Source organism: Podarcis erhardii (assembly GCF_964252035.2).
Source record: "Podarcis erhardii genome assembly, chromosome: 3".
Classification (NCBI taxonomy): Eukaryota; Metazoa; Chordata; class Lepidosauria; order Squamata; family Lacertidae; genus Podarcis; species Podarcis erhardii.
This window is the reverse complement of record NC_138507.1, coordinates 38,152,759-38,175,799: the sequence shown is the minus strand read 5'-3', so window position 1 is coordinate 38,175,799 and position 23,041 is coordinate 38,152,759. Positions and strand designations below refer to the sequence as shown.

General features: G+C 40.4%; 1 protein-coding gene across 50 annotated transcripts in view; it reads right to left on the bottom strand.

Moving 5' to 3' along the window:
• RIMS1 (regulating synaptic membrane exocytosis 1) overlaps positions 1 to 23,041 on the bottom strand; it is a 241,493-nt gene that overhangs the window by 54,504 nt on the left and 163,948 nt on the right. For 12 of the 50 annotated variants that reach the window (XM_081856722.1, XM_081856730.1, XM_081856743.1 and 9 more), the window contains one exon: positions 7,568 to 7,680. In XM_081856722.1, the coding sequence (XP_081712848.1) occupies positions 7,568 to 7,680 (113 nt within the window). Of the gene's footprint in view, positions 1 to 2,717; positions 2,748 to 7,567; positions 7,681 to 9,244; positions 9,428 to 15,248; positions 15,321 to 17,502; positions 17,581 to 19,636; positions 19,721 to 23,041 lie in introns of all 50 variants that reach the window. The other 38 variants (XM_081856723.1, XM_081856741.1, XM_081856729.1 and 35 more) reach the window with 10 other exon arrangements.

The following is a 23,041-nucleotide window of genomic DNA, read 5'->3' as shown; positions in this document are numbered from 1 at the left end:
CAGGGTGGGGCCCAGTGGGGCCTGGTCCCATCCCATGCATTCTTGTACACATGGGGCACACATGACAAGGGCTTGTGATTAAAAACAATAAAAGGAAATATTTACAGGGAAAATTCAGAGTTCTTTTTGAGGATTTCTAAGGCTGCTGAAGCAAATGGGAAAACTTTTCGTAGTTGTAGTACCATTTCAGACTTCAGCTCTCTGTGTGTACATGCTCTCTGCACATAGAAAACTGAGTTTAATGGGAATTACTCCCAGGCAAGTTCTGAACAGCAGCCATAGACTTTCCTTTAAGTTGCTCTACCTGTTACTTCTTTCTGGAATGTTAATTTCCTGTGGTGGCCACCCCCCCCAAAAAAGCGAAGTACAGTGGTACCTCGGGTTACATACGCTTCAGGTTACATATGCTTCAGGTTACAGACTCCGCTAACCCAGAAATAGTGCTTCAGGTTAAAAAGTTTGCTTCAGGATGAGAATAGAAACCGTGCTCTGGCGGCGCAGCAGCAGCAGGAGGCCCCATTAGCTAAAGTGGTGCTTCAGGTTAAGAACAGTTTCAGGTTAAGTACGGACCTCCGGAACGAATTAAGTACTTAACCCAAGGTACCACTGTATTCAAAAATGCAGTTAATGTGTCACCGGCAGCATAAACTTGCACTTAGTTTGGGATTTTTAGTTTTTGCTGCATAAACGAGTCATGACACAAGATAAAACAGTTGGTTTATGGCCTTTATCAAGGTCACACATCAAGATTCTTCCTGGGTGACAGATTTGTCTAAACACAGTAAGTAAGTTCAATGGTAGATATGCCAGGTTGTTGGTGTTTTAGTGCACACAGGTGCCCGTGAGGCCATATTGTGACAAAACACAATGAAGCATTTGAAATGGAGATGCAGATGTTGATAATCATGACAGATTTTTTCCTTTTTTTAAAAAAAAAGCAGTGGAGTTGAGAAAAGATTTAGTATCAAGTATACAAGGAAATATTAAAGGAACAAGTTACTGTTCCTTTACAGTAATTCTAATTCTACAGTAATTAGAATTGTGTTGATTGACAGTAACATGTCTTAATTGCCACAGACAATTACAGAACAAGGGCAATTGCATGGAAGTAGTTTTTGGTTATACATTAGCAGAAACTAAGATCAAACCCACAAAAAAATGTGTAGAGCATTCTTGAGCAGGCCCCCTGCTTACAAAAGTAAAGTTGTGCTGATCAGCTACTGTCTGTTTATCTTTACCCATTTAGATCTCAGTGGCCAACCCCCCACCATGACTGCCTGAACAAAGGACAGGCATTTGCAGCCTTACAATTTATAACTTTGGGGAAACTTACAGGCAGGCATTTCCAGCACTTTTGAAAGGTTCCAAGCACAGTTTCCAGGCAGCTTGATGGGAACCAATGGGACAGCAGTGCTTACTTATGCACTCATTGTGTTTGGGTCCCAGCTCCTGATAGAGAGAACAATTCAGTCCTGCTGAGGTCACTTGCTGTCTGTCTGTACTCCACGTGGCCTACTGCTAGAGGGTTCAAATAAGGTGCCTCTATTGCTCAAGTAACCTCCCCCACCCCTTCCCTTTTAAACTTGTTGGCTCCTGCTTCTCTTCTTTAGGGAAGTTTTTAATGTATGACATTTTAATGTATTTTTAATCTTTGTTGAAAGCCACCCAGAGTGGCTGGGGAAACCCAGCCAGATGGGCGGGGTACAAATAATAATAATAAAAATAATTATTATTTGTTTGGACAGTCCTGGTATCATAAAGCCGTTGATCAACATTGCACCAGGACACTTCCTAGCATTCCTAAGAATGCATTCCAGTTCTCTTCCACTGAAGCACTCCAGTGGTAGGTCAGCATAAGAGATAGTAGTGTAGTGGGTTGATCAACCAATGGCAGAAATGCTTTGCCCATTATAAAGGTCCAGGTACCTAGACTGCCCCCTTCTTCACACTGCTGGATTTCATAAACAGCTTGGCCAGCATCAGATGTAGGTATTCCCAGTGTCTCCTTCCAGCTGGATTTATGTTACACTTCCTGATTCTTGCAGTTACCTGTTTGTGATGGGTTCTCTCTGACTGCTACTGTGATGTTCCCTTCCAAAGACTTCCTTTGGGCTTTACTTCTTACTGCTTTGGCACCTCATTTGCCCCCCATTATGTCCAAACCAGGGAACTCAGACTAGGAAAATAAGTCAGGATCGCACTGAAGTAGAGATGAGGGAAGGAATGCTAAAATCCAGGGTTCATTTCCAGCTTACAAAGCCATGGTATATGAAACATGGAACAACTGTCAAAACTAGGCTCAAGTGTCTTTTTAAAGTGGCCCATATTGATCCCCATGATTAAACAGAGCTTTCAGAAGATCTACAAAAGGTAAGGGTTTTTGTGTATGAATTCTCCAGTCCTTTATACTGGGTCCAGAACTGGGCATATTCTCATTATCTGTGAGATAGAAGTAAACATTCCCAGACGATGACAACCAAGTTTGTACCTGGTCAGAGGTTGAGATAATATTTCATTAAAATAGATTTGAGGTTAGTAAAACTATTTTACGACTCTAATGGACTGGATGACATTTAGATACTTGAGAAGTAACCTTTTCCACAGATTTACATTCTTAACTGAATGTAACCTACAAAAAATGGATTGACATGAAATTAGTGCAGAAGAAAGGTAAAAATAACATGACGAGTGTTAGTAAAATTGACATGAATATTTACCTTTTGATGATGAGCTATAATTCTCTTGTTCTTCAATGAATAAAATGCACGGAATGATGGGAACAAAAGAAAGAAATCAGCAAATTTAAAGTTAGACAAAAAAAGGTGTTATACACGAAAATGACAAACACTATAGGCTCTGTTGCAGCATGCATAAAATTAATGTGGGGAACTTGGATGACAAGACCATGACAAATTATAAAGTCTGAGGCCAATAGAGAGCTAAGTATGGTCAAGTCCATTGGAATAAATTGCCTTAAGCCCACTTAACAACATGTTGGGTTGTGGCCTGTTCTTTTTTTTAAGATAAACTTTAATATTAAAAAAATAAAAAGCTACATCTCTGTTGTACACAATGAGCACTTAAGAAAACAAGCAGTAGGAAAAGGGTTACTCATGTGAGGAGACATCTCTTCAACTGTTACTTTTTCACATCTTTCATTTAAAAAGATTCACACTAAAAAAAATAATTGTGCTGGGTGGAGCCTAAAACGTACATTGGAGCAAGTATTTTCTTTTTATCCATTCCCGATTAGAGTACTTACATACTGCACTTAATCTGACCGGTATTAAAAAATACACGATTGTATCAGAAAGCACTCTCCAGCTCAGTCCAACAACAACTAAAGCAAAGCTTGAATTGCAAACAACGGAAGAGCAGGATCACACACACAAAGAGTGAAGCACCTATGGGAGTATGTTAACAAAAGATTGAATGAATGAATAGCTACTGCATGACTTTTCAATGAGCAATTGTCATATCATTTTCACAACGGTGACCATTAAAAGTAGCTTGCTTTATTAAATATTACTGAACACCTACTTTTCCTTTGAAAATACCCACTTTTATAAAATGCAGTGGCTGTGGGGTACCCCCCCTCCCCTCTTCTTTCCTGGATGTCACATGTAATCCAACAATAAGCACTGGCAACTTTAAAATAATTCAAGAGGTGTTTTAAACAATGTAATAGGAAATAAATGAATAGGAAGTCCTTTCAATAAACGGGGGTTTACTATCTGAAACTAAACTGCAGAATGCCCAGATCAAATGGCTCACGAAACAGTGCAAAATATTGCAGAACTGAACAGGTGGAGTTGTGATTTGTGTGATTTATTGTCACTGAACCAGGTTCAAATATTTTTTTAAGTGTAAATGACCAGAGCAGCATTTTTCGTTCACCTAGCAATCTATAACCACTGGTATTTGTGAAAGCAAATCCATCAAGCATCTCTTCTAGAAATCTGTATTCATCTGAAGTCTGCTGGATAGCATGCTTTGTTGAATCAAACAAGAGCAGAACAAAGGAAAGTCTGAAAATTGAAATATTCTCATAAGCAGGAAGCGGTCAAGTGTCCTCAGTGAACTGCAATGCTAGTTCAAACATAGCTCAATTGCTGGCAAATGTTCTTCCCTAAGTATCACTTGCACATTATTATTATTATTATTATTATTAGTAGTAGTAGTAGTAGTAGTAGTAGAGGATGTGAAAGTAGTAGTAGTAGTATTGCAACAAACACAGCTATATGCATTGAATATAAAGCTTCATACTAAGAACAAGGAGCCATTTTTTACTTTGTTTTTAAAGCGTTATAGCATGTTGGTGTAAAGGTGGCATGGCTGTGCTGAAAACTCAAGAGGTTTATAACTTTTTAGTTAAAAACTGTTGTAACAAGCTAGGTAAAGACCTTCATGATACAGCTTTATTTTTTATATACACAATATTGTTGTAGAGGATAGTAGGGTGTTTGAAAGACAGTGGTAATGCACCTATTTGATTTTCAACCTTAAAATAATTCTGCCTGGCTAATTCCAGCAAAAGCAATGCAATTTAAATCCATATAAATGTGTTAAGGACTAAAGGCACTCCTATTATTATAGATGGTAGTAATCTAGTCCCAGTGCATCAGTGGGCTCAGGCCAAGTAGACACACACACACACACACACACACACACCACACACACACAAAATCTGTTGCTTTGTTTTAGAACTCCAAACTCTATCTATATTCTGACATTTGAAAGCACACTTTATCTGCCATCTTTCCCCCACCTCCCTCTTTCAGACGTGTCCTTTCACATCCTCTCTTTTGGCCACTCGCTTGCACTAATATACTCATTTCTCAAAAGACTGTTAGAGATACCGTAATATGCTACAAACTGGCAAGCAGGCACAAATGTTATACGGAACAATTATACTTTTGTTTTGTTTTGTTTACTACCGGTAAATAAAATTAAGATACAGTCATCATTTCACTGGCAGCATTCCTTTTCCATGAAAACGATTAAGAGAGCCAATTCTAGAATACTGACACTTGCTACAGTTTTTAGCTGAGTATTTTGTCTTTGCTTGTCTTTTTCATCCTGTACCTTAGGCACGTGGAAAACTTTATGCAATAGAAGCATTTCACCAGAGTTTGTTCATTTTCAATTATACTGTAAGACTGATGTATCATTCTGTAATCACCTAAAGATATATTTCTCAACAAGCCCCTGCATATTAGGCTAATTTGGTTAGGAAATGAAGTTGCCATGGGGTTAAGGCCTAATTAATTCAATTAAAACTTCTCCTTGACTTCAGCATGCATCAGCCTTCATAATGCTAAATATACACCTTAGGCTTTCCTGAAACCCCTAGAGTCATTTCCAATATTTCTCGATGGGTTATATCCAACAAGCCATATCGAGAGTAAACCCATTGAAATCTTTTTACTTAAACTGGCACTTGTTCATTAATTTCAATGGCTCTGCTCTGAGTGTGACTTAATTGGAGACACCCATTTATCTATACTTCCACTATGCATGTGTATCTTTATTTCTAACAGATAAGATCAGAAACTGGCCAGATGTTTGATGTCCATTTCCCACTAGGGTGATTGTGTAGACATTATCCTTTATCCACAGGAAATAAAATCTGGACTTCCTGTATTTTTACATTGAGATCAGTTCTTCTTTGGGATCTCATCACTGCTGCCAAGTCAGACAATTGCTCTGCAGAGGGATTTAACGTTTGGACAAAACTCCTCCTATGCCAGTTTTTACATTTCCAGTTGAGTTAATGACAGATTGAAAAGAACAACAAATGGCAGGATTTGGCTGAAGATATGAAACACTTGAAAAAAAAAAAAGGCTGTTCAAGGTAACAATGAAAATAGCAAGACTTTCATACTTTAACAATTTATTCTATCCCTGCAGAAATAACCCTCAGTGTTTTCCTAGTCAAAACCCTGTATGCCTAGTGGGCAAAGAGGGCAAATTGGAAATGCACAAGACAGACGCACAGACCCACCCTTGGTTATGGCCAGCTGTGAAGGAACTTCCAAAGGAATGGCACCTTTTATCAAAACAAGTGTGTCCCTTTAACAGCAACAGATTAAAAGTTCCAGCCAGAAAATCTTCACTCAGAGTCATCATGTTAATTTTTTTAACAACATAAAGCATATACAAGAAGTGATATAAAGTACAAGTGTAAGAGCACCTATTTAAGGAAACGCCCACGGCATTGTTTTTTGTTTTGTTTTCGACATTGCTGCAGCCATTCTAGTTTTCCACTCTTGTGGTTTGAAACGGAGACTGGTTGATCAGATTACAAAATCCTATAAGCATCATTTGAACTGAAATAGTATAGTACATTTTCCAGTAATAAGAAATTCTTTACACTCAGGGGGGAAACACACAAACATTATACCTCATCTGTTTTCTTATTATGTGCCAACAAAGAAATAATAAGCAAATATCCACAAAACTCTCTCCTCTTTGTACAGCCGTCCTATAATTGACAGTTTGAGATCATGCAACCTGTTGACTGCAATGTAGTTTTGTAGCAAGTTGTTGAACCAATGAGACCTTAATTCATGGTGACATGATATAGAACAGCAGATACATTACACATCAAAACCACGTGCAGAAAGGAGCAAATATCCAAGTGAAAATGAATGTATGGAATGGGAAACCACTTTGACATACTCTCTACTCTTCAATGATGGCTGTCACTCATTAGGAAACTCACATCTATATGATGCATGTATTGGCAAAGAATGAACATTTGAACCATCTCATTCTCAATACATATTCATATCTACAAGGATGCATGACATCAATTTGCTATAGAGAAAGAAAACCTTCAATGTTTTGCCCTTTCAGTTCTGAACTGCACCATGTAATTAAAATACGAAAACGCTAAACAAGTTTCACATGATCTCTAATGTAAACCTAGATATCTGTGATTTCAGAAATGTAAGCAGGTGATTCCATCCCCACCACAGCCCAGTAATCCAGTAATTAAACTGTTGTAAATATGAAGAAGAAACAAAGCTATTAGTACAAGCTAGATAGCAGATGCTGCAATATCTCTCAGCCATCTGTCTCAAATTTTCTCTAAATGTGTTGCTGATGGCTTCATTTGTGTTTTCCTAAGTAGTACATTAATTTCCCCCAACTTTTGCTTTTAACTTTTGACATGCTCAGAAAGGGATATTGTTTGCATTGTTCACATTTCTGTCAGCAAATTACAATCAATTAGCATTAGGAAGACAGCAAAATTAATGAAACATGAATAAACAGAGTGGGTTATTCTCCGCCACCTTAATCTGCCCCCTTGCCAAGAACCCAGCTTTAAAAGTACATACATCGCTAGAAAACATGAAACAGACTTTTTGAAACAATGCAATAATCAATTGCACACCCCTAGTTTGCAATCCACTTTTATAAGAATGTACTTGTTAATCAGCAGAAAGCAATAAAGCATTGAAGACTCTATTTACAAAAAGAAAAAGCAAGATGGTTTTGCAGCACAGGAAGAGGAAGGAAAACAAACCCAAGATTTTAAACTGTTAAGCTTGTTATTTGATACCTTGCTCTATACTGCCGCTTCTGATAGGAACTTGTGGAAGCTGTCTCCCCCTACGGCTGCTGAAGGGTGTGTCTGCTGGAGACGACTGCATGGGACTTCCTGGTTGGTGCATTCTGCAGGCAAAATTAAGATTAAATGGGATGGTGTAACAAACATCTGAACCAAAGAGATATTACAAGCACCAAGGCTAAATACTTTTGTTAAAATGATGGAGAGGAAGTACCTTACTTTGCATTGATGCCATAAGCTATTAGTATCTGTTCAATTCAGAAAACATTCATTTTTAGCCTGCTTAAGTGTGTGTAAAACTCAAAAGGCCTTTTCAATTAGCTCACTTTGATGTGGCAGACTAGAAGAAAGTTACTTAGCTACAGAGGCAATTAATCACCAATCTGGAACTGGTGAAATCACCAACCCCATTTTGAATTTGGATTCAAATACTGTAGGCTACTCCATTTGGAAAGCTATGGATAACAAGGGTTGAGAAAAAAACCATGAGTACACACACACACACACACACACACACACAAATAGGTTAGCTATATATATTTTACATCTACAGGCTTTCCATAGTTTTCATTCTTTAAAGCACAACTACTGAATAATACAATTGACAGTGTACATCTGGTAGTAAAAATGTCGTAAAGTACTTCCAAAAGAATTTAATCTTCTATCCAGCCTGCATTCTTTTTCCAGATACATCACCAGTATAAAGCTATGTACTAAAGCAATTTCACAGAAGTAGAGGATTATTATACAGGAAAGGGGACAGTTGCAAATCAAGAGTCAGAGTATGTTCACACATCATCAGCTATGTAATCCCTATGAATATGAGTTTAGGATTTTCTTTTTATTTTGTATGTATCTTCTCTCTCATTTCTCTGTATCCTCATTTGACACCGTGGCTAGCTGATCAAATTGGTATTGTTTTTCCTGGTGCAGCACTTCCAGGAAACTTTACAAATACCATGAAGGGCTTGAAGGATAACAGATTATATCACTGGATGAGAAATGGTTTAAGATAAACTTATGAAGCATCACTGAAGCTGGGACAAGTCAACAATAACTATTATTTGCTTCTCGTAAGCTTGGGGTGGGGAATTTTCCATTCACTGTTTTCTCTATACAATACTTTCATCATACCAGTTCTAAGTTCAGGACCCAATCTGTTCATAATCATGTCTCTGGGTTTGCTGGGACTTATTTCCTGTCTATTTAGCCTCTCTATACAATGTACAGTGTGCACAATACCCATATGATAATAACAAAGCCCAATTTCCCTCTCCATACCTAGTATGAAGAAAACGTGTGATGTGAGAACACACCCTTTGTTATATGAATAGGCTTTTGCATTATGTAGCACATTTCTGAAAAATGAAAAATATTCTGAAAGCTTTCGTATGAATGCATAACACAACAAAACAATGAGAAGACAAAACAGAGGCTGATTTTCACCATTGTGATAAAGCTTGTTGGTATGACTGTAAACAATCCAGATAGGGGAGATAGGACTTGAGCGGAGAATATGAGAAAAGTGTAGATATTATGGCGGGGAAAACAGATTGCACTGGAGTGCCAGAATGAGTGGATGCACTGCATGTACTCCAGAAAGTACACCACCACATTTACATCTGGGAGGCAGGAAACAAAATGCTGTGCTGTACATTTAATAGCAACCTTGTCAGAAGTGGAGAAGGTGGTGCAGACCCTCCAGGAACTAGGTGATGTACAGAACATAAGGGTCTGATACTAGAATGCTCACTCGACCTTGAGCGAGTGTGATGCTTTCCCCTAGTAATGACTGGCTGATCACTGATTCTTGGGGGTGGCAGTCCCCTTCTAGAACATGGCAGTAGAACCCTAAAACATTAGGGCCAAAAAAATTGGATTCAGTCATTAGCTGCATATAAAGTTAACACACAGAGAGAGAGACACCAAATCACCACCAGTATCTGTAGCTGCAAATCCATTATTTTCAGTAACATTCATTATTCGTTATCTTCCTAAATCTGGTTAGGAAATGATCAAACAGCAAGTTTATCCCTCACTACACAGTAATACACAGTCTGGAGCTACGAATCTGAAAAAATGATGAGATAGTTACTTGCAGTTCTAAGACCAAACTTCTTCCCAGTTTTTTAAAAAAAATCTATTTCACATCTCAAAAAGCGTATAATCTGAAATATTGACAGACCTATCCATTTTACAATATTGGCCTCTAGTGGATGCTGGTCTCTACTGGACTCTATTGGGGGTTGCCATGACTTATTTTCTCTGAATGAGGTCTTCTGTTGCTTGGATCTCTGAAAAATACAGAAGTTCCAGAACTGCAGCTCTTCCCACCACAGTGGTGCCGTGATGAGGAAACAGCTCCTGCAAAATGTCACCATGCTTTTCCACCTGACACCCCAATCCAGAATGTGGCTATCTACTGCCAAAATATAGAGTGGAAACAGGCAGCCACTTGATGTATACTGAAGAACAGCCTTCACCAAAGGTGTCATGGGCTTTGAAGACACCCAAACTCAGGATGCAAGGGAGAAACGTGCTAAGAGGGAGAAATGTGCACGCTTGGGAAATCCACACCATGATCAATTCCTGCCCAGAAACCAATGTCCCTACTATGGAAGGACGTGTGGTTCCAGAATTGGCCTCCACAGTCACTTACGGACTCATTGTTAAAACCGTGTTTATAGAAGACGATCTTACTCGGCTACGAGTGATCACCGAAGAAGAAGAAGAAGAAGAAGAAGAAGAAGAAGAAGGAGGAGGAGGAGGAGGAGGAGGAGGAGGAGGAGGAGGAGGAGGAGGAGGAGGTTGCCACTTAAAAGCTCCTCATGCACTTACACTTAGTGCTTTTTTCCCTAGAAAAATAGGTACTGGTACTCACCATTAAGTTGTTACAGTGTCAAACTTTTTAACAACAAAAAAGAGGTGCCAGTACTGCATACCCTTGAGTAACCCCTGAAAAAAGCACTGTTCATACTCATTTGCAAGATAGCAACACCATGGACCAAGAGAGTTACCATGCTTCTACAACTGTGGAGAAGCAAAACATATGGTAACATTTCATGGCATGGTTAGAGCATACAGATGAATCTGTTTGGGTCTCTCCCCACCCTCCTTTTTCTTTCTTTATTATGTTCCATCTTCATGGAATTAGAAGTAAGCTGTGGCATAGTTATTAAGTGTCAACTGTGTGGGAAGTAGCTGTCTATTTTCACCCACAGCCATATCCTTATTGTGTGAGAGACCAAGCATCCAATGCTCAAAGAATTCTAACATTTGGGAGATGACTTTCCCCCCATTACAACGTAACAGTGATGGGAGAAACTCTCCCAATGGAATGTATAGCACTATACCTTATTATTTTACTAGGTTACTTGTTAGCCAGCTCTGTGAAATAGCTTTATTACATCAAAGCCACCCAGTTGCATGATTGTGGCAATAAGCCTACAAAAGAGTACATGAAAGCAGTGAGACCTATGCGGGGAGGTTCAAGTCTGCTGTCTAACCCCAATGGGGGGCTTTGTAAGGCCAGCGATAAAATATATAATACCAGTAACAAACATTCTAGATTTCATTATGTTCCCTGCACTAATGCTTTACTTCCAGCAGGTGGCTCATATATTCTAGGCAAAATTATAGCCACTGCTAAGTGATGGTTAGGCTAAATTGCCAATTGCTTGGCAATCGGTTGATTGGGGCGGGGGGGGGGGGGTTTCCATGATTGCTATTCATGTGGGTAAGAGTCAGAGTTTGCTGTATTTATATCTGCCCTGACAGCACTTTTCATGAAGCACAGTACATTCACACATACAGAGATGGCTCTCATAAAAAAAAAACCCCTCCCCATATGGCCACTTTATGCTGTGGGTATTTGTAAAACTTGCAATTCCTTATCCAAGATGAAGGCTCGTGACCTACAGTGACTTGAAAAGCCTGAAGCGTCAAACACTCTCTGACAGGGCGGGAAGAAAGGACATTTGTTGACAACCCTGCTGAACTTTTTAGATTCAAGCCTTAAATGTTTGGGAATTTTAAAACTGGCATTTATGTAACAGGAAGTGAAACAATGTATTTATATTGACAAGATACGACACTTCTGTTGTTGCCATTTACAGATTTTATTACCGGAAATCTTAAAAGGTTTTAATAAGGCAAATAAATAAATAAGCAAGCAAGCAAAGTGTTCTTATAGCACCGTCTTGCAAATACACTTTAAAAATAAACAAGAGCTGAATGCACCTGAGATCTTGGAAATCAATAGGCTTTTCTGTGCATAACTCCCTGTCGTAAATTGTGTCGTAAATGTGAATATAAATAAATAAAAAAGACTAACTGGTAGGTCACTTGGAGGAGTCCAAGGTGGGAAGATAAGCTGATACTAAGAATATAAAAAGAGCCTGCTGGGTCAGGCCAATGGCCTATCAAGGCCCGCATCTTGTTCTCACAGTGGCCAACCTTACTGACCCTACCAGCCAGATGTAACTGGAGCACTTTGATGCATGTGGGGTGGAGGAACCCCTCCCACCAAACCTTATCATGTATGGTCATATAAATGCTTCAAAACAATCCCTTTTTAACCTCCACAGGCAAACCTGAGTTGGCTCAGGTTAGTCCCAGCTTAATTGGCCTCAAGCCTATACAGTGGTACCTCGGGTTACAAACACTTCGGGTTACAGAATCCACTAACCTGGAAGTAGTACCTCAGGTTAAAAACTTTATCTCAGGATGAGAACAGAAACTGTGCACCGGCGGCATGGCGGCAGCAGGAGGCCCCATTAGCTAAAGTGGTACCTCAGATTAAGAACGGTTTCGGGTAAAGAACAGACCTCCGGAACTAATTAAGTTCGTAACCAGAGGTACCACTATAGTCAGAAACTGTACTATGAAGGGCATCATCAATGAATGCAAATAATACAGGAACCTATTTATTTATTTATTTATTTATTTATTTATTTACTATGCCATACCGCTTTGTATTTTTAAGAAAAATCTCAAAGCAGTTTACTGCATATTAAACTAAACCTGACATGTTTAAACCTCCTTAATCTAGCAATTTAAATTGAATTATTACTGCAAAAGGACCTCACTCAGATCTTCTGCCTGCTATACTCATTTCTCATTGCTGACATGAGGAGAGAAAGAGGCAAGAACAAAAGGGGAAAGGAAAGGAGGAAGAGATAGAAAAGGGCATATGAGAATAAGCTTGACAGGCAAGAGTCTAACAGGACAGCCATCTTTCATCTTCCCTTACACAGCAAGTGAGCAGAACACAAATCTCCCTAAGGCCGCTTGGGAAAGGTGCAATACTTTGTGAGTGCTGGATGATCGCTGGTTCAAGAAAAGCCCTGCCCCTTTGCCTCCACTGTTTGATTTCCACCTGCACAAGCAACGACAACAAATGCCGTTTGCCAGCTGGGACCTGTTCCCTGCCTCTGGGGCTAAAAACATTCATTCTGAAAAAGTACTTTCAAGAGTGAGTGTCTGGAGTAAGGTAGGGTTGCCATATGTCCAGATTTTCCTGGAGATGTCCTCTTTTTCAGGGTTAAAATTTCTGTCGGGGAGGATTTTTAAAATTTGGCAAAATGTCCGGGTTTGGGACTGAAGCAGCTAATTGCTGAGTGCCCTCCCTCATTTACATATGCAGCCCGAGTCTGCTGGAGCCGGACGAACCCGCACTTGTCCCCATGCATTATTCACAATCATAATTACTGAGCCCCATGTGCAAGGTGTGCAGCCGCCAGAGCACGCCGGGTACCCAGTACAGCCCCCCGCATCCCCCGCCACTACTTGGGCTGCTTGCTCCGGCGCTTCGTGAGCTGGTCACCAGGGAGGGGGAGTTGTTGGCACTGCTCTAATTTACTGGTGCCAAAATCAGGAAGAAGGGGTGGTTTGCTAGACGCCACCAACTTGACTTTTCCCATGCCACCAAGTCCTCTTCCTCCTCCCCCAACCTACCTAATAGCCCCTCCCCCTCCAGTGCTCCACCTCTCACCAATGTCCCTGCAAAAAGTAGGCACCAGAAGATGCCTCAGTTAGCAGCATGTCTCGGTGATAGCAAGCCAAGCCCCAGCATCTCAGATCAGACGAGGAGAGTAGAAATGATCCCTTTGGGGAGGGAGGAGGCAGAAACTCAGTTCGTTGTGAAGAAAAGTTAAGCCACTCAGCCCAAGTTTCTTCTGGCTTTCCTCTCTTACACACACATCTTCCCAAGCTTCCCTCCCTTCCCACAAAGCCCTTTCTGGCCCTGTTGTGTGTGCTCGGCCACTTGAATTATAGCTGGACTTCAGAGGCATTGACAGTAATGTTTAGCTTTTAAAAAGAGTAACAACAGAAACAACTACAGTAGATCTCCTCTTAATGTACTAGTCAATCAAGTCTTTGAACAAATCCATACCCCGAATGATATACTCTCAATTAATTCCTATTTGAATGAACTTCACACTTCAGAAAGTAAAGCTCTGGCCTGTGATGCAAGAACTTGATATGTGTATGGAGTCAGAATGCCTTCCCCATGCATTGTAACTGCAATGCATTGCTTTTAAAAAATTGCTTTTAAAAAATTGGCTGGCACCTTCAACTGAATTGAGCATGGATCCATATATATATATATATATATATATATATATATATATATATATATTGAAGAGTTTTTATATGTTCTTTTAAACAAAGGGTAAGGAAGAAACAGAAGCCATGCAGCAGTACAGTTAGTGGACAATGAAACAGAAATTTTATTTTTTTTTAAAGGAACATTTATTAACATTTGTACTTCATGTTATGTCAATAGCTCATATATTTACTGGCCTGCTAAGCACACAGGGTATGAAAGGAGTATATACAAACCCTGTTGCAAAAATTATTTTGCACATTATATTGCATTGTGGCTACTTTGCAGCAGCAGAAAGCACATGTGTCCACATGTCAAGCAATATCCAATTTTTGCTGTTTGCCCTCACCATATGCTAAACTGTTATGGAGGGTTCTCCAACCATAGGGAGAAGCTTTGGGTGGTTGGGGTAGGGGTGGGATAGTCACTAAGACACACAAGGGATCTAAGAAAAGTGTTGTACACTCGCATAAAACAACACATTGGATGCAACACACTATTATAATTTGATGCTCCTTGTTAAGCTTCCTACTGTCTCCTTCACCCATTTTTCTCATTTATTGCTACTTTCTGAAAGTAGTATATAAAATGTTATAGGTGCAAAATATCTGGGTGATGGGGAGGGTTTTTATTTTGACTTCTCACCCTCTGCATCAAGAGTGAAGGTTCTCCAGGGGCTAAGGCTCAGAAGCTCAGAGCCTCATTGGCTGGCCATACAATGATAGTATAGAATCACAGTGTAGAATCACAGGTTGAAAGGTACCTGGAGGATCAATTTAGTCCAATCCCCTGCAATGCAGGAATATCCAGCTGTCCCTTATGGGTACTGAATCTGCAACCCTGCCATTCTCAGCATCATGCTCTAGCAAACTAAGCTACCTGCTGCCATAGAGATGTCCTTTGCCAGTTGTCCTTCAGGATCTAGCCCTCTAGTACAAATACTGGAAACAACCCAATAGGTTTTTCAACTTATCTGCAGCAGAATATTTACTTGTGGTTTTTTGTCAGATTCTCAGCATACGAAGTCACGGCATGTGAACAATTCCAGTAGCCCATCAGTCCTACCTTTCTGTTTCAGACGCAGAGCCTTTCCTAGTCTGTTTTTGGGTGCTATATCTTTCCACCTTTCTGGGATGCCTGTGAAATGAGATGTCCAAAAAAAAAAATATGAAAAAAGGAAGGAAAGCATGTGATCCAGGAAATATATCACAGAAATTCAAGCAGATGGAAGGTTTTATGAATGGCTAGTAAATATGGAATTTCAATAAAAGAACTGCCAGCAACAACACTCAACAAATGTATGACTATGAAGGCTTCACCAAGGACAGAAACAACAAGATTTAACCTATTTGATATCACTATTTGCAGCACTTTCACACCCACTTGCTCCTGAATGAAATTGCTCCTGTGAAATTTTAGAATTCACCCCAAAGTAATGTTAAATGTGGTAGGAAATGACATTATCTCTAGGTTAAAATGTGACAGGCTGCTTTTGCATCACACTTTCAAGTAACACAGATGGCAAACAATGCAGTCGATTAAATACTCCATGACAATAAAACTCTATTTTAATTAATCTGAGCTTAAGAATGTGAAAAATCTCCCCCTGTTTTAAATAACGTGATAAGATAAAGGCATCAGACTATAAATTCATTGATATTTCAATTGCTAAACCAATATAAAATTAATGAGTGTTTGAATCAAGCTTTTTTTAGTTTTTTCTCTAGGTTGGACATTATGGTGTTCTAGATTCATATGTTCTAGAATACTCTTACCACAACATACAAATTAACTAGCTGTCAGATTGTAGCTCAATGGTATGGTGCAATGCTTTGCAAGCAAAAGGTCACAGATTCAATACCTAGCATCCTCAGGTAGGACTGGGAAAGTCCCCTAACTGAAATCCTGGAGCACCTCTGCCAATCAGTGTTGACAATGCTGAGCTAGATGGACCAATAGTCCATGTTGGTATAAACCAATTGTTCTCTGTTGCTTTTCTCATCTGAGATACCTTTTGTGTTTTCATAGTCACACAACCATCTACCAAGAAGCTATTTTCAGTGTACCAAGTTTTAGGACCACAAATTAATCAATACAATAATGTTTTACCACAGCATTTTAAAAGGCTTCTTGGTATTCTTGTCCAAGCATGGGATCAGAAACAATGTCTCAGTTTCATGGGCATTATCAAGACAAGCCCAAAGTCATGAATTCTAAAAGCACCTAATGGCTTAGGAAAAGAGGAGGTATTGAAGAGCTCTTGGTAAATCTCTCTGTGAAAGTTTTGAAAAATTGACATGAATGAATTCTGGCTTGTAGAATTCAAGGCCTGATTTATGCCAAGGGGACAATTGGCAAAACATTCCCGTCTCCTTTATTCTCAAACCAGAGCAATCAAGTCTGCCATCAGTATGACATGGAAAAGAAGAAAAAATGCAGGGTTTGGAAGTTTGGAACACTTTTAAACAATGATTTGGGCCAAAGACACAGGCCCTGCTTATTTTATGTCCATCAGATCATCTAACTAATTCAGACTGACTATGAAAATCAAAATAGAGGCCTAAGCTATGGTAACATCTTTACTGAGCAAACACTGACTTTAACCCATTGTGCCTCAAGAGACTTAAAAAGACCAAACTCTTTATAACTAGCCCTGTCATGCCTTAGGTTGGTGCTTCAGACTCGCTATAGTCCAAGATCTTGCATTTCCTGGGGTTCAGCTTTGGAGTAGCTACACGCTTGTTACGTTGCCTTATCCCTTAGGATGATATCCATCATATAACGTGCCGGCTTCCCATCATATAACGTGCTTGACTAGTTAGTGATGGTTCCTTGTCCTCCATCTCAGGTCCATTTTGTTGTACATTGTCCTAGCCTAGTTCCCTCGTATTGGGTCTGAAATGACTCCTGGAACCTTTTGTTTATTGAACTTTGTTCTACACCCCAATTACTTTACATTCATGGAGACTTCTTCAAAAGGTCTGATGATGTCTGTCACTTACACTGCCCTCTATGCATTTTCCCTTCTCCCAGAAATAGGTTCTTTTGGCAGTGTTTACATGACTTCTTGTGTGCTACATACAGTTTTTAAGACTGCAGTTCATATATAATGACTTTTCACATCATATATATATATATATTCCTGCTTCCTTGAACTAAATCTATTATTATATACTAACCCCCACCCCCCACACAATTTAAGGGAATGAGAAATAATGCCAAATAAGACTGGCATGACACAGAGCTACGAAGGTATGGCTTATCAAACACTACTTGGTATTTTATGCACAGCGAGTTTCAAGACAACTTAGCAAGATACCTCTGTGTTTCTTCCGGATTAGCACTTAGGAGGTTTAAGCTGTCTTGTTTTGGAATGCAAGACTCCAGCGCTGTTGTTCTTCACAAGATTTGGAAACATGGAAGTGAAAGTTGAACAGAATGGACAGAAACAGATAGAAACAGAGAGATGGTCACATGCAGTGAAGATGGAGACATGCATCAAGATATTTCTATGAACCAAAAACATTCCTGTTGTAGTACATCCAAGCAAGATTTCTGATCTCTCCTTTTCAGTGTTTCAGAAATAGGAGTGGTGTTGTTGTTGTTTTTAAAAAATGTGACATTGCAACAATTGTAACAGAAAACATTAATAAAGTATAAAGACAGAAATAACAAACAATAGTTCATCTGCAGTGAATAAACTAAAGTTTGGCTTTACTATTTTCATTACTCCTGCTGATAAGACAACCAAATTTGTCCCCTTGAGGTGAATGTTTGCAAGGTTAGTGTTTGGATTTGTAGAAATAAATATTGGTCAAAATTACCTAAGAATGCCATATATAGATATTATTGATTATTGTTTTCAGTAACTGCAGTACTTCGAGAGAGAAAGAATTCCAGTTATCTACTGCAGATCCTGTGCTTTTAGCTTAAGAACCAATTTATTATACTGGGTATAGAGCAAAATTATTCTGATGCCAGCTTTATTAACTATTCCCCTGCCTTTGTTAAAGAAAGCAGCCTTAGGCAACTGTAAATCAGTGGATCACAATTTTAAAAATGTGAATCTCTAGCTTTTGCCTCCATTTTGCCTCCACATACATATTTATCATTTCTTTGATAAAATTATTTCATGTGCAGTTACCAATACTAATAATTTTTGGATTAAAATGAATGGGAATGCTGTCAAGATATGGCACACAGCATGGAGGAGGTGTGTGTAGAAAACCTAGCTATTTTAAATAATGGTTCAGTAACTTAATACATGCACATATACAGAGGACCTGTTACAAGCAATGAAAGAGAAAATGCTTATAATCTAAGAACAACATGACACTAACATTCAAATAAGAAAACCATAACAAAAACAACCACCACCACCAAATATATATCACATTTGGCCAATCAGCATATAAAGAGAAATCCACAAGCACTGAAATTGTTTGATGATTGCTATCTTGTAGAGAAAGCCTGCCCTTGGGATTTTTAGTTACGAGATGATTAAATACACCAATTGCACAAAGTAAGTTATACTGTCGTGAACTGAAACGCCTGTGCCTTTTCAAAAGCTGCCCATAGGCCATAGTTTAACGGGCTGTTAAGCAGACAAGATCACTGATTTAAATGAGCCGAAGGTTGCCTAACCGTATTGGATTGTGGCCTTGAGGCACTCTGAACCCCTCTCACTGCCTGCTGAATTCAATACATGGCAGTGCAATCCTGTGGAAGTTTGCTCAGTTGGCAAGTCCCATTGTTGTTCAGTGGGGCTTACTCCCTAGTAAGCTGTGTTAAGGACTGCAGCTCAAGAGGATTATAAAGCACCAATTTAAAATTCAAAATATGGCTGCCCACTTGCTGTTGAGAGATGAGAGACACTGTGTGGAAGGTTCTCTGCTATTGAGACTACCAGGGGCTAAAGAGAAAGAAGTGATGATTTGTTACACAGCATGAAAACCCAAACAACTCATCTCAACTCCAGTATCTACTGGGGTACTGTAAGATTTATTGCTGCTTATTATCACCAGAACAATTCTGGTTCCTTCCCTCATATATGTACTTCACCTTCTTGCTGGAAACCCTGTATCTGGGATTCCAAAATAGGCTGGCTCAAAACAGAAGGCTTCATGGTTTTGGATCTCTGTGTCCTGATGACACAGAGGAGGGGCACCTGTATGAATCATGGATATCCTCTTCCAATCCCCGACTCCATAGGCAGCCCACCACACTGGGCAAGGCTAATTTGTCAACTAGGCAGGACATTTTTCAGCATTTGACTGCACGGACATCAGAGGTGCTTTGTAATACCGTGAGTAGAATTCAGGTATGAAATGCTTTCTAGTGTCCTATCCTAGATTCCTGGAAAATGTAATTTTTTTAAAAAAAATACATGCCTTTAGAAACTTCTTGGCAAGATTCATCAAGTCACTTTTCATTTAGGAGGGGCTGGCTAGTACCTGTCATCCTCCGGAGATGCATGTTGGATTTGAATCCGGGGACTAGTGGGTCGGCTCCTATCTAGTGAGGGGGACCATCTACCTCTGTTTGTTCATCCAACAAAATAGGGAGAAAACAGAACATTTAGTGTATAATATTTTTTAAAAAAAGCTTTTTTTGTGGCAAGGAAACTGAAAAGTACCCCAAAAAGTCAGCGTTTACTTTTTATTTATTTCGAGTAAGAAAAAGCGCCATCGTTATTTAGCTTGAATTTAGAGCCCCATTTCAGACACATTTGCATAGCTGTACTATTGTGCGTTACACAGTACTGCAGTACTATGACTTTTTTTAAAAAAAATAATCTGTAAAATAATGATATCATAGAGGTAACTGATGGCAGGAATTGTATCTTATGTATTTCATATATCAGTGCCTTTTAAGACCCAGTATGCATTCTTAATGAAGTTTTAACTGGTACCAGATTAAATGCGAAATAAGGGTTTTTTGTTTATTCAATCAAATGAAAAATATTGAATGACCTCTGAGCATGGATGGAATTTAAGCGCCATGTTACACTGCTAGATACAAAATATGTCTTTGAAATTGTCTATTTCCACCACAGCCCATGGTGTACAAAGATATGTGTTCCTCTAGACCAGGGGAACCTCTGTGGTGCACTCCAGTTGCTGTTAGACTCCAACTCCCATCATCCCTGAGCACTGGCCATGCTGGCTGGGGTTGATGGGAGTTGTAGTCCAACACCTAAAAGGCACCACATTGGGTATCCATGATCTAGAAAGTCTCATCTACTGTGACTGGCAGCAGAGTCAGTCCCAGCACAACACCCCCCTTTCCCCCCTCCATAGATATATCTATATTACCATGCTCTGTAATCCTTGTGTTGTTTTAGCCACAGAACCCGCTTTCCTACTTCTGGCATCTATAATTACAGGTTTATTTTTCTTAGTTTATTACTTTTCACAAAAAAAGGAAAACAAGGGATCTAGGCTTCAATCCTATACACACTTACCAGGGAGTAAGTCCCACTCAATTCAGTGGAGCTTAATTTTTTTGTTTGTTTGTAGGCATGCATAGGATTGCCTTTTAAAAGAAGCTGATACACATAAATTACATTAATCAGAGTGTCTCTGGAACTGGCAATAGGGAACTGGGAACTCTCTCCACCTTATCGATAAGTACAGTTGTTCTAAGAATTAAAAAGGCTGATGTAGCAACTGCACAAACTGATAGAGCAATGTACTGAGTGCCTCCTCCACACACATAGGTTGCCTGGAGAAAGCATGGTGTTGGGTGCAGAAACGGAATTCTTGCCACTGTGGAGATGGCTGAACTTCTGCTCCTCTCCTCTAGTTCCTATGATAATCAGGTTCATGCATTTGTGGGTTGGTAGTGGTGCTCCAATGGCTAGCTTACATTCATGCAGAATGAATCACATCACCTGTGCACCATACGTAAGAAGCTGCCATGGGCTGGGGATAACAACAAAGCCCAAATGTCAGGAACTTGGTGGTTGTGTGAGTCACCCATCTATCCCAATCCAGTACTTCATTTTGCACATATTGCCAGTCAGTGTCATGCAAAGCAACCAGCAGTCTGGGTGGACTGGACCCTGAATCATTTCTCAAAGCATGCAGCATTTTCAACAGATTCCTGGCAAATATTGCAAACTTCCATATTGGTCCCCCAGCTATGACTGAATCTTTCTCCCAGGACAATAGCTTTCACCTAATCATTCAGTTTTTTTCATTGTATGCAATTCAGTGAAATGTTCGCGAACGAATGCCATGTACTCTTTCAACAACTCTGTGTTGCGGGCTTGGCTGAGACAGCAGCTTGTTCCAAGGCCTCTCAGCAAGGACATATTTAGGGACTCCAATCCAAAACACATTTACTAGGGAGCAAGACCCACTGAGCACTGTGGGATTTGCTTCTAAGTAAACATGCTCATAATAGCACTGTGCACGTCCTTCATTCAAACCCAATACTCTGCTCCCTACCTCATTATTCCTGCTTATTTATTTATTTATTTTTGTTATTATTATTATATTTCTTCATATAGACATATTGATAAATACACAGGAGTGTGTTTATGAAGTGTATTAGAAATTTCATGAAAGCTAATGTCAGGGAACTGCCATCGGAGAGACAGGTAGTGGACAGGCTACAGGAGAATAGGAGAGAATCTGCAGTAGAAGAGGGAACCAGCAGGGGGAGTGCAGGAGTCACAGCGGAGGGGAGGCTCTGGGATGCTTCCAGTGAGAGTAGTGGAGAGGTAACGGGACCCCCGTTGGGAACGCCCACCCTTCGCCGGAAACTGTCACGCAGAGAGTCTCGAAAGCGCATGTCTGTCAAAGAGCTTTTATGTTGGCGTAAATTCCGTAGACGCCCACTGTCAGATTCTACCAGCGACTGACGGAGTCATGCTTTGGGGGCTCCGTTAGTGCATCGGTTTGGATGACCAGCCAAACCCCAGAGGGATCAAGCTTTTACGCACAAGCAGCACACTATCCCACCACAGCAATCTGACAGTGCTTGAAAGCAGCTTGTGCAAGCAGAAGGCATCATGAGCGAACCATCCGGAACCGGAGGAGCAGGAGCGGGAGCTGGCGCAGATCCAAGCCTGGAACAAAGGTACAGGGCGTTGGAGGTCCAGCTGGCACTGCAAACGGCGAGGCTCGAGGAGAGGAGGGCTCAAGATGCAGATAAGGGGAAGACCACCCCACTTGCCAGACGGGTGCCTGGACTGGTGCAGAAATTTGGGGGGGATCCCCGGAACTATCAAGCCTTTAGGACAGAGATGCAATATGCACTCAATCTACTGTTTGATGACTTCCCCGACGAGAACTCTAGAGTGGCGTACGTGATTGGCCATCTAGAGGGAGGGGCGAGGGACTGGGTTCGGCCCCTGATGGCAGCCAATAATGAAATCTTAAAGGACACAATGAAGTTTTTCCGCGCCATGGACTTGATGTTTTCCAGCGAGATCGAGCAGGGAGTGGTGCGCAGGCAGTTAATGGCGTGTAAACAGGGGAGCCGATCTGTACGTGAGTACTGGACTGAGTTCACCATGCTGATTCATAGACTTGGGTGGGACCTTGCTAGTGAACCTATTCAAATGCTGTTTGAAGAAGGTCTCTCTCCGGCAGTGAAAGATGAACTTTCCCGGGCGCCTAGGGCGGAGTCTATGGATCAGCTGACTAAATCAGCGCTGTCCATTGGGGCACGCCAGGAAGCTAGAGCTATGGAAAAGCGGGAAGGAAAGGGGGAACGTTGGAAGGACTTCCGCATTCCAGAGATTCCGGAGCAGCCTTTCCCGCCAGCAGAGCCGATGGAACTTGGAACAGCGCGCGCGCGCGCAGTTTCAAACACCAGTGAAGGGCGGAAGAAGGAGGGAAAGAGCGGCA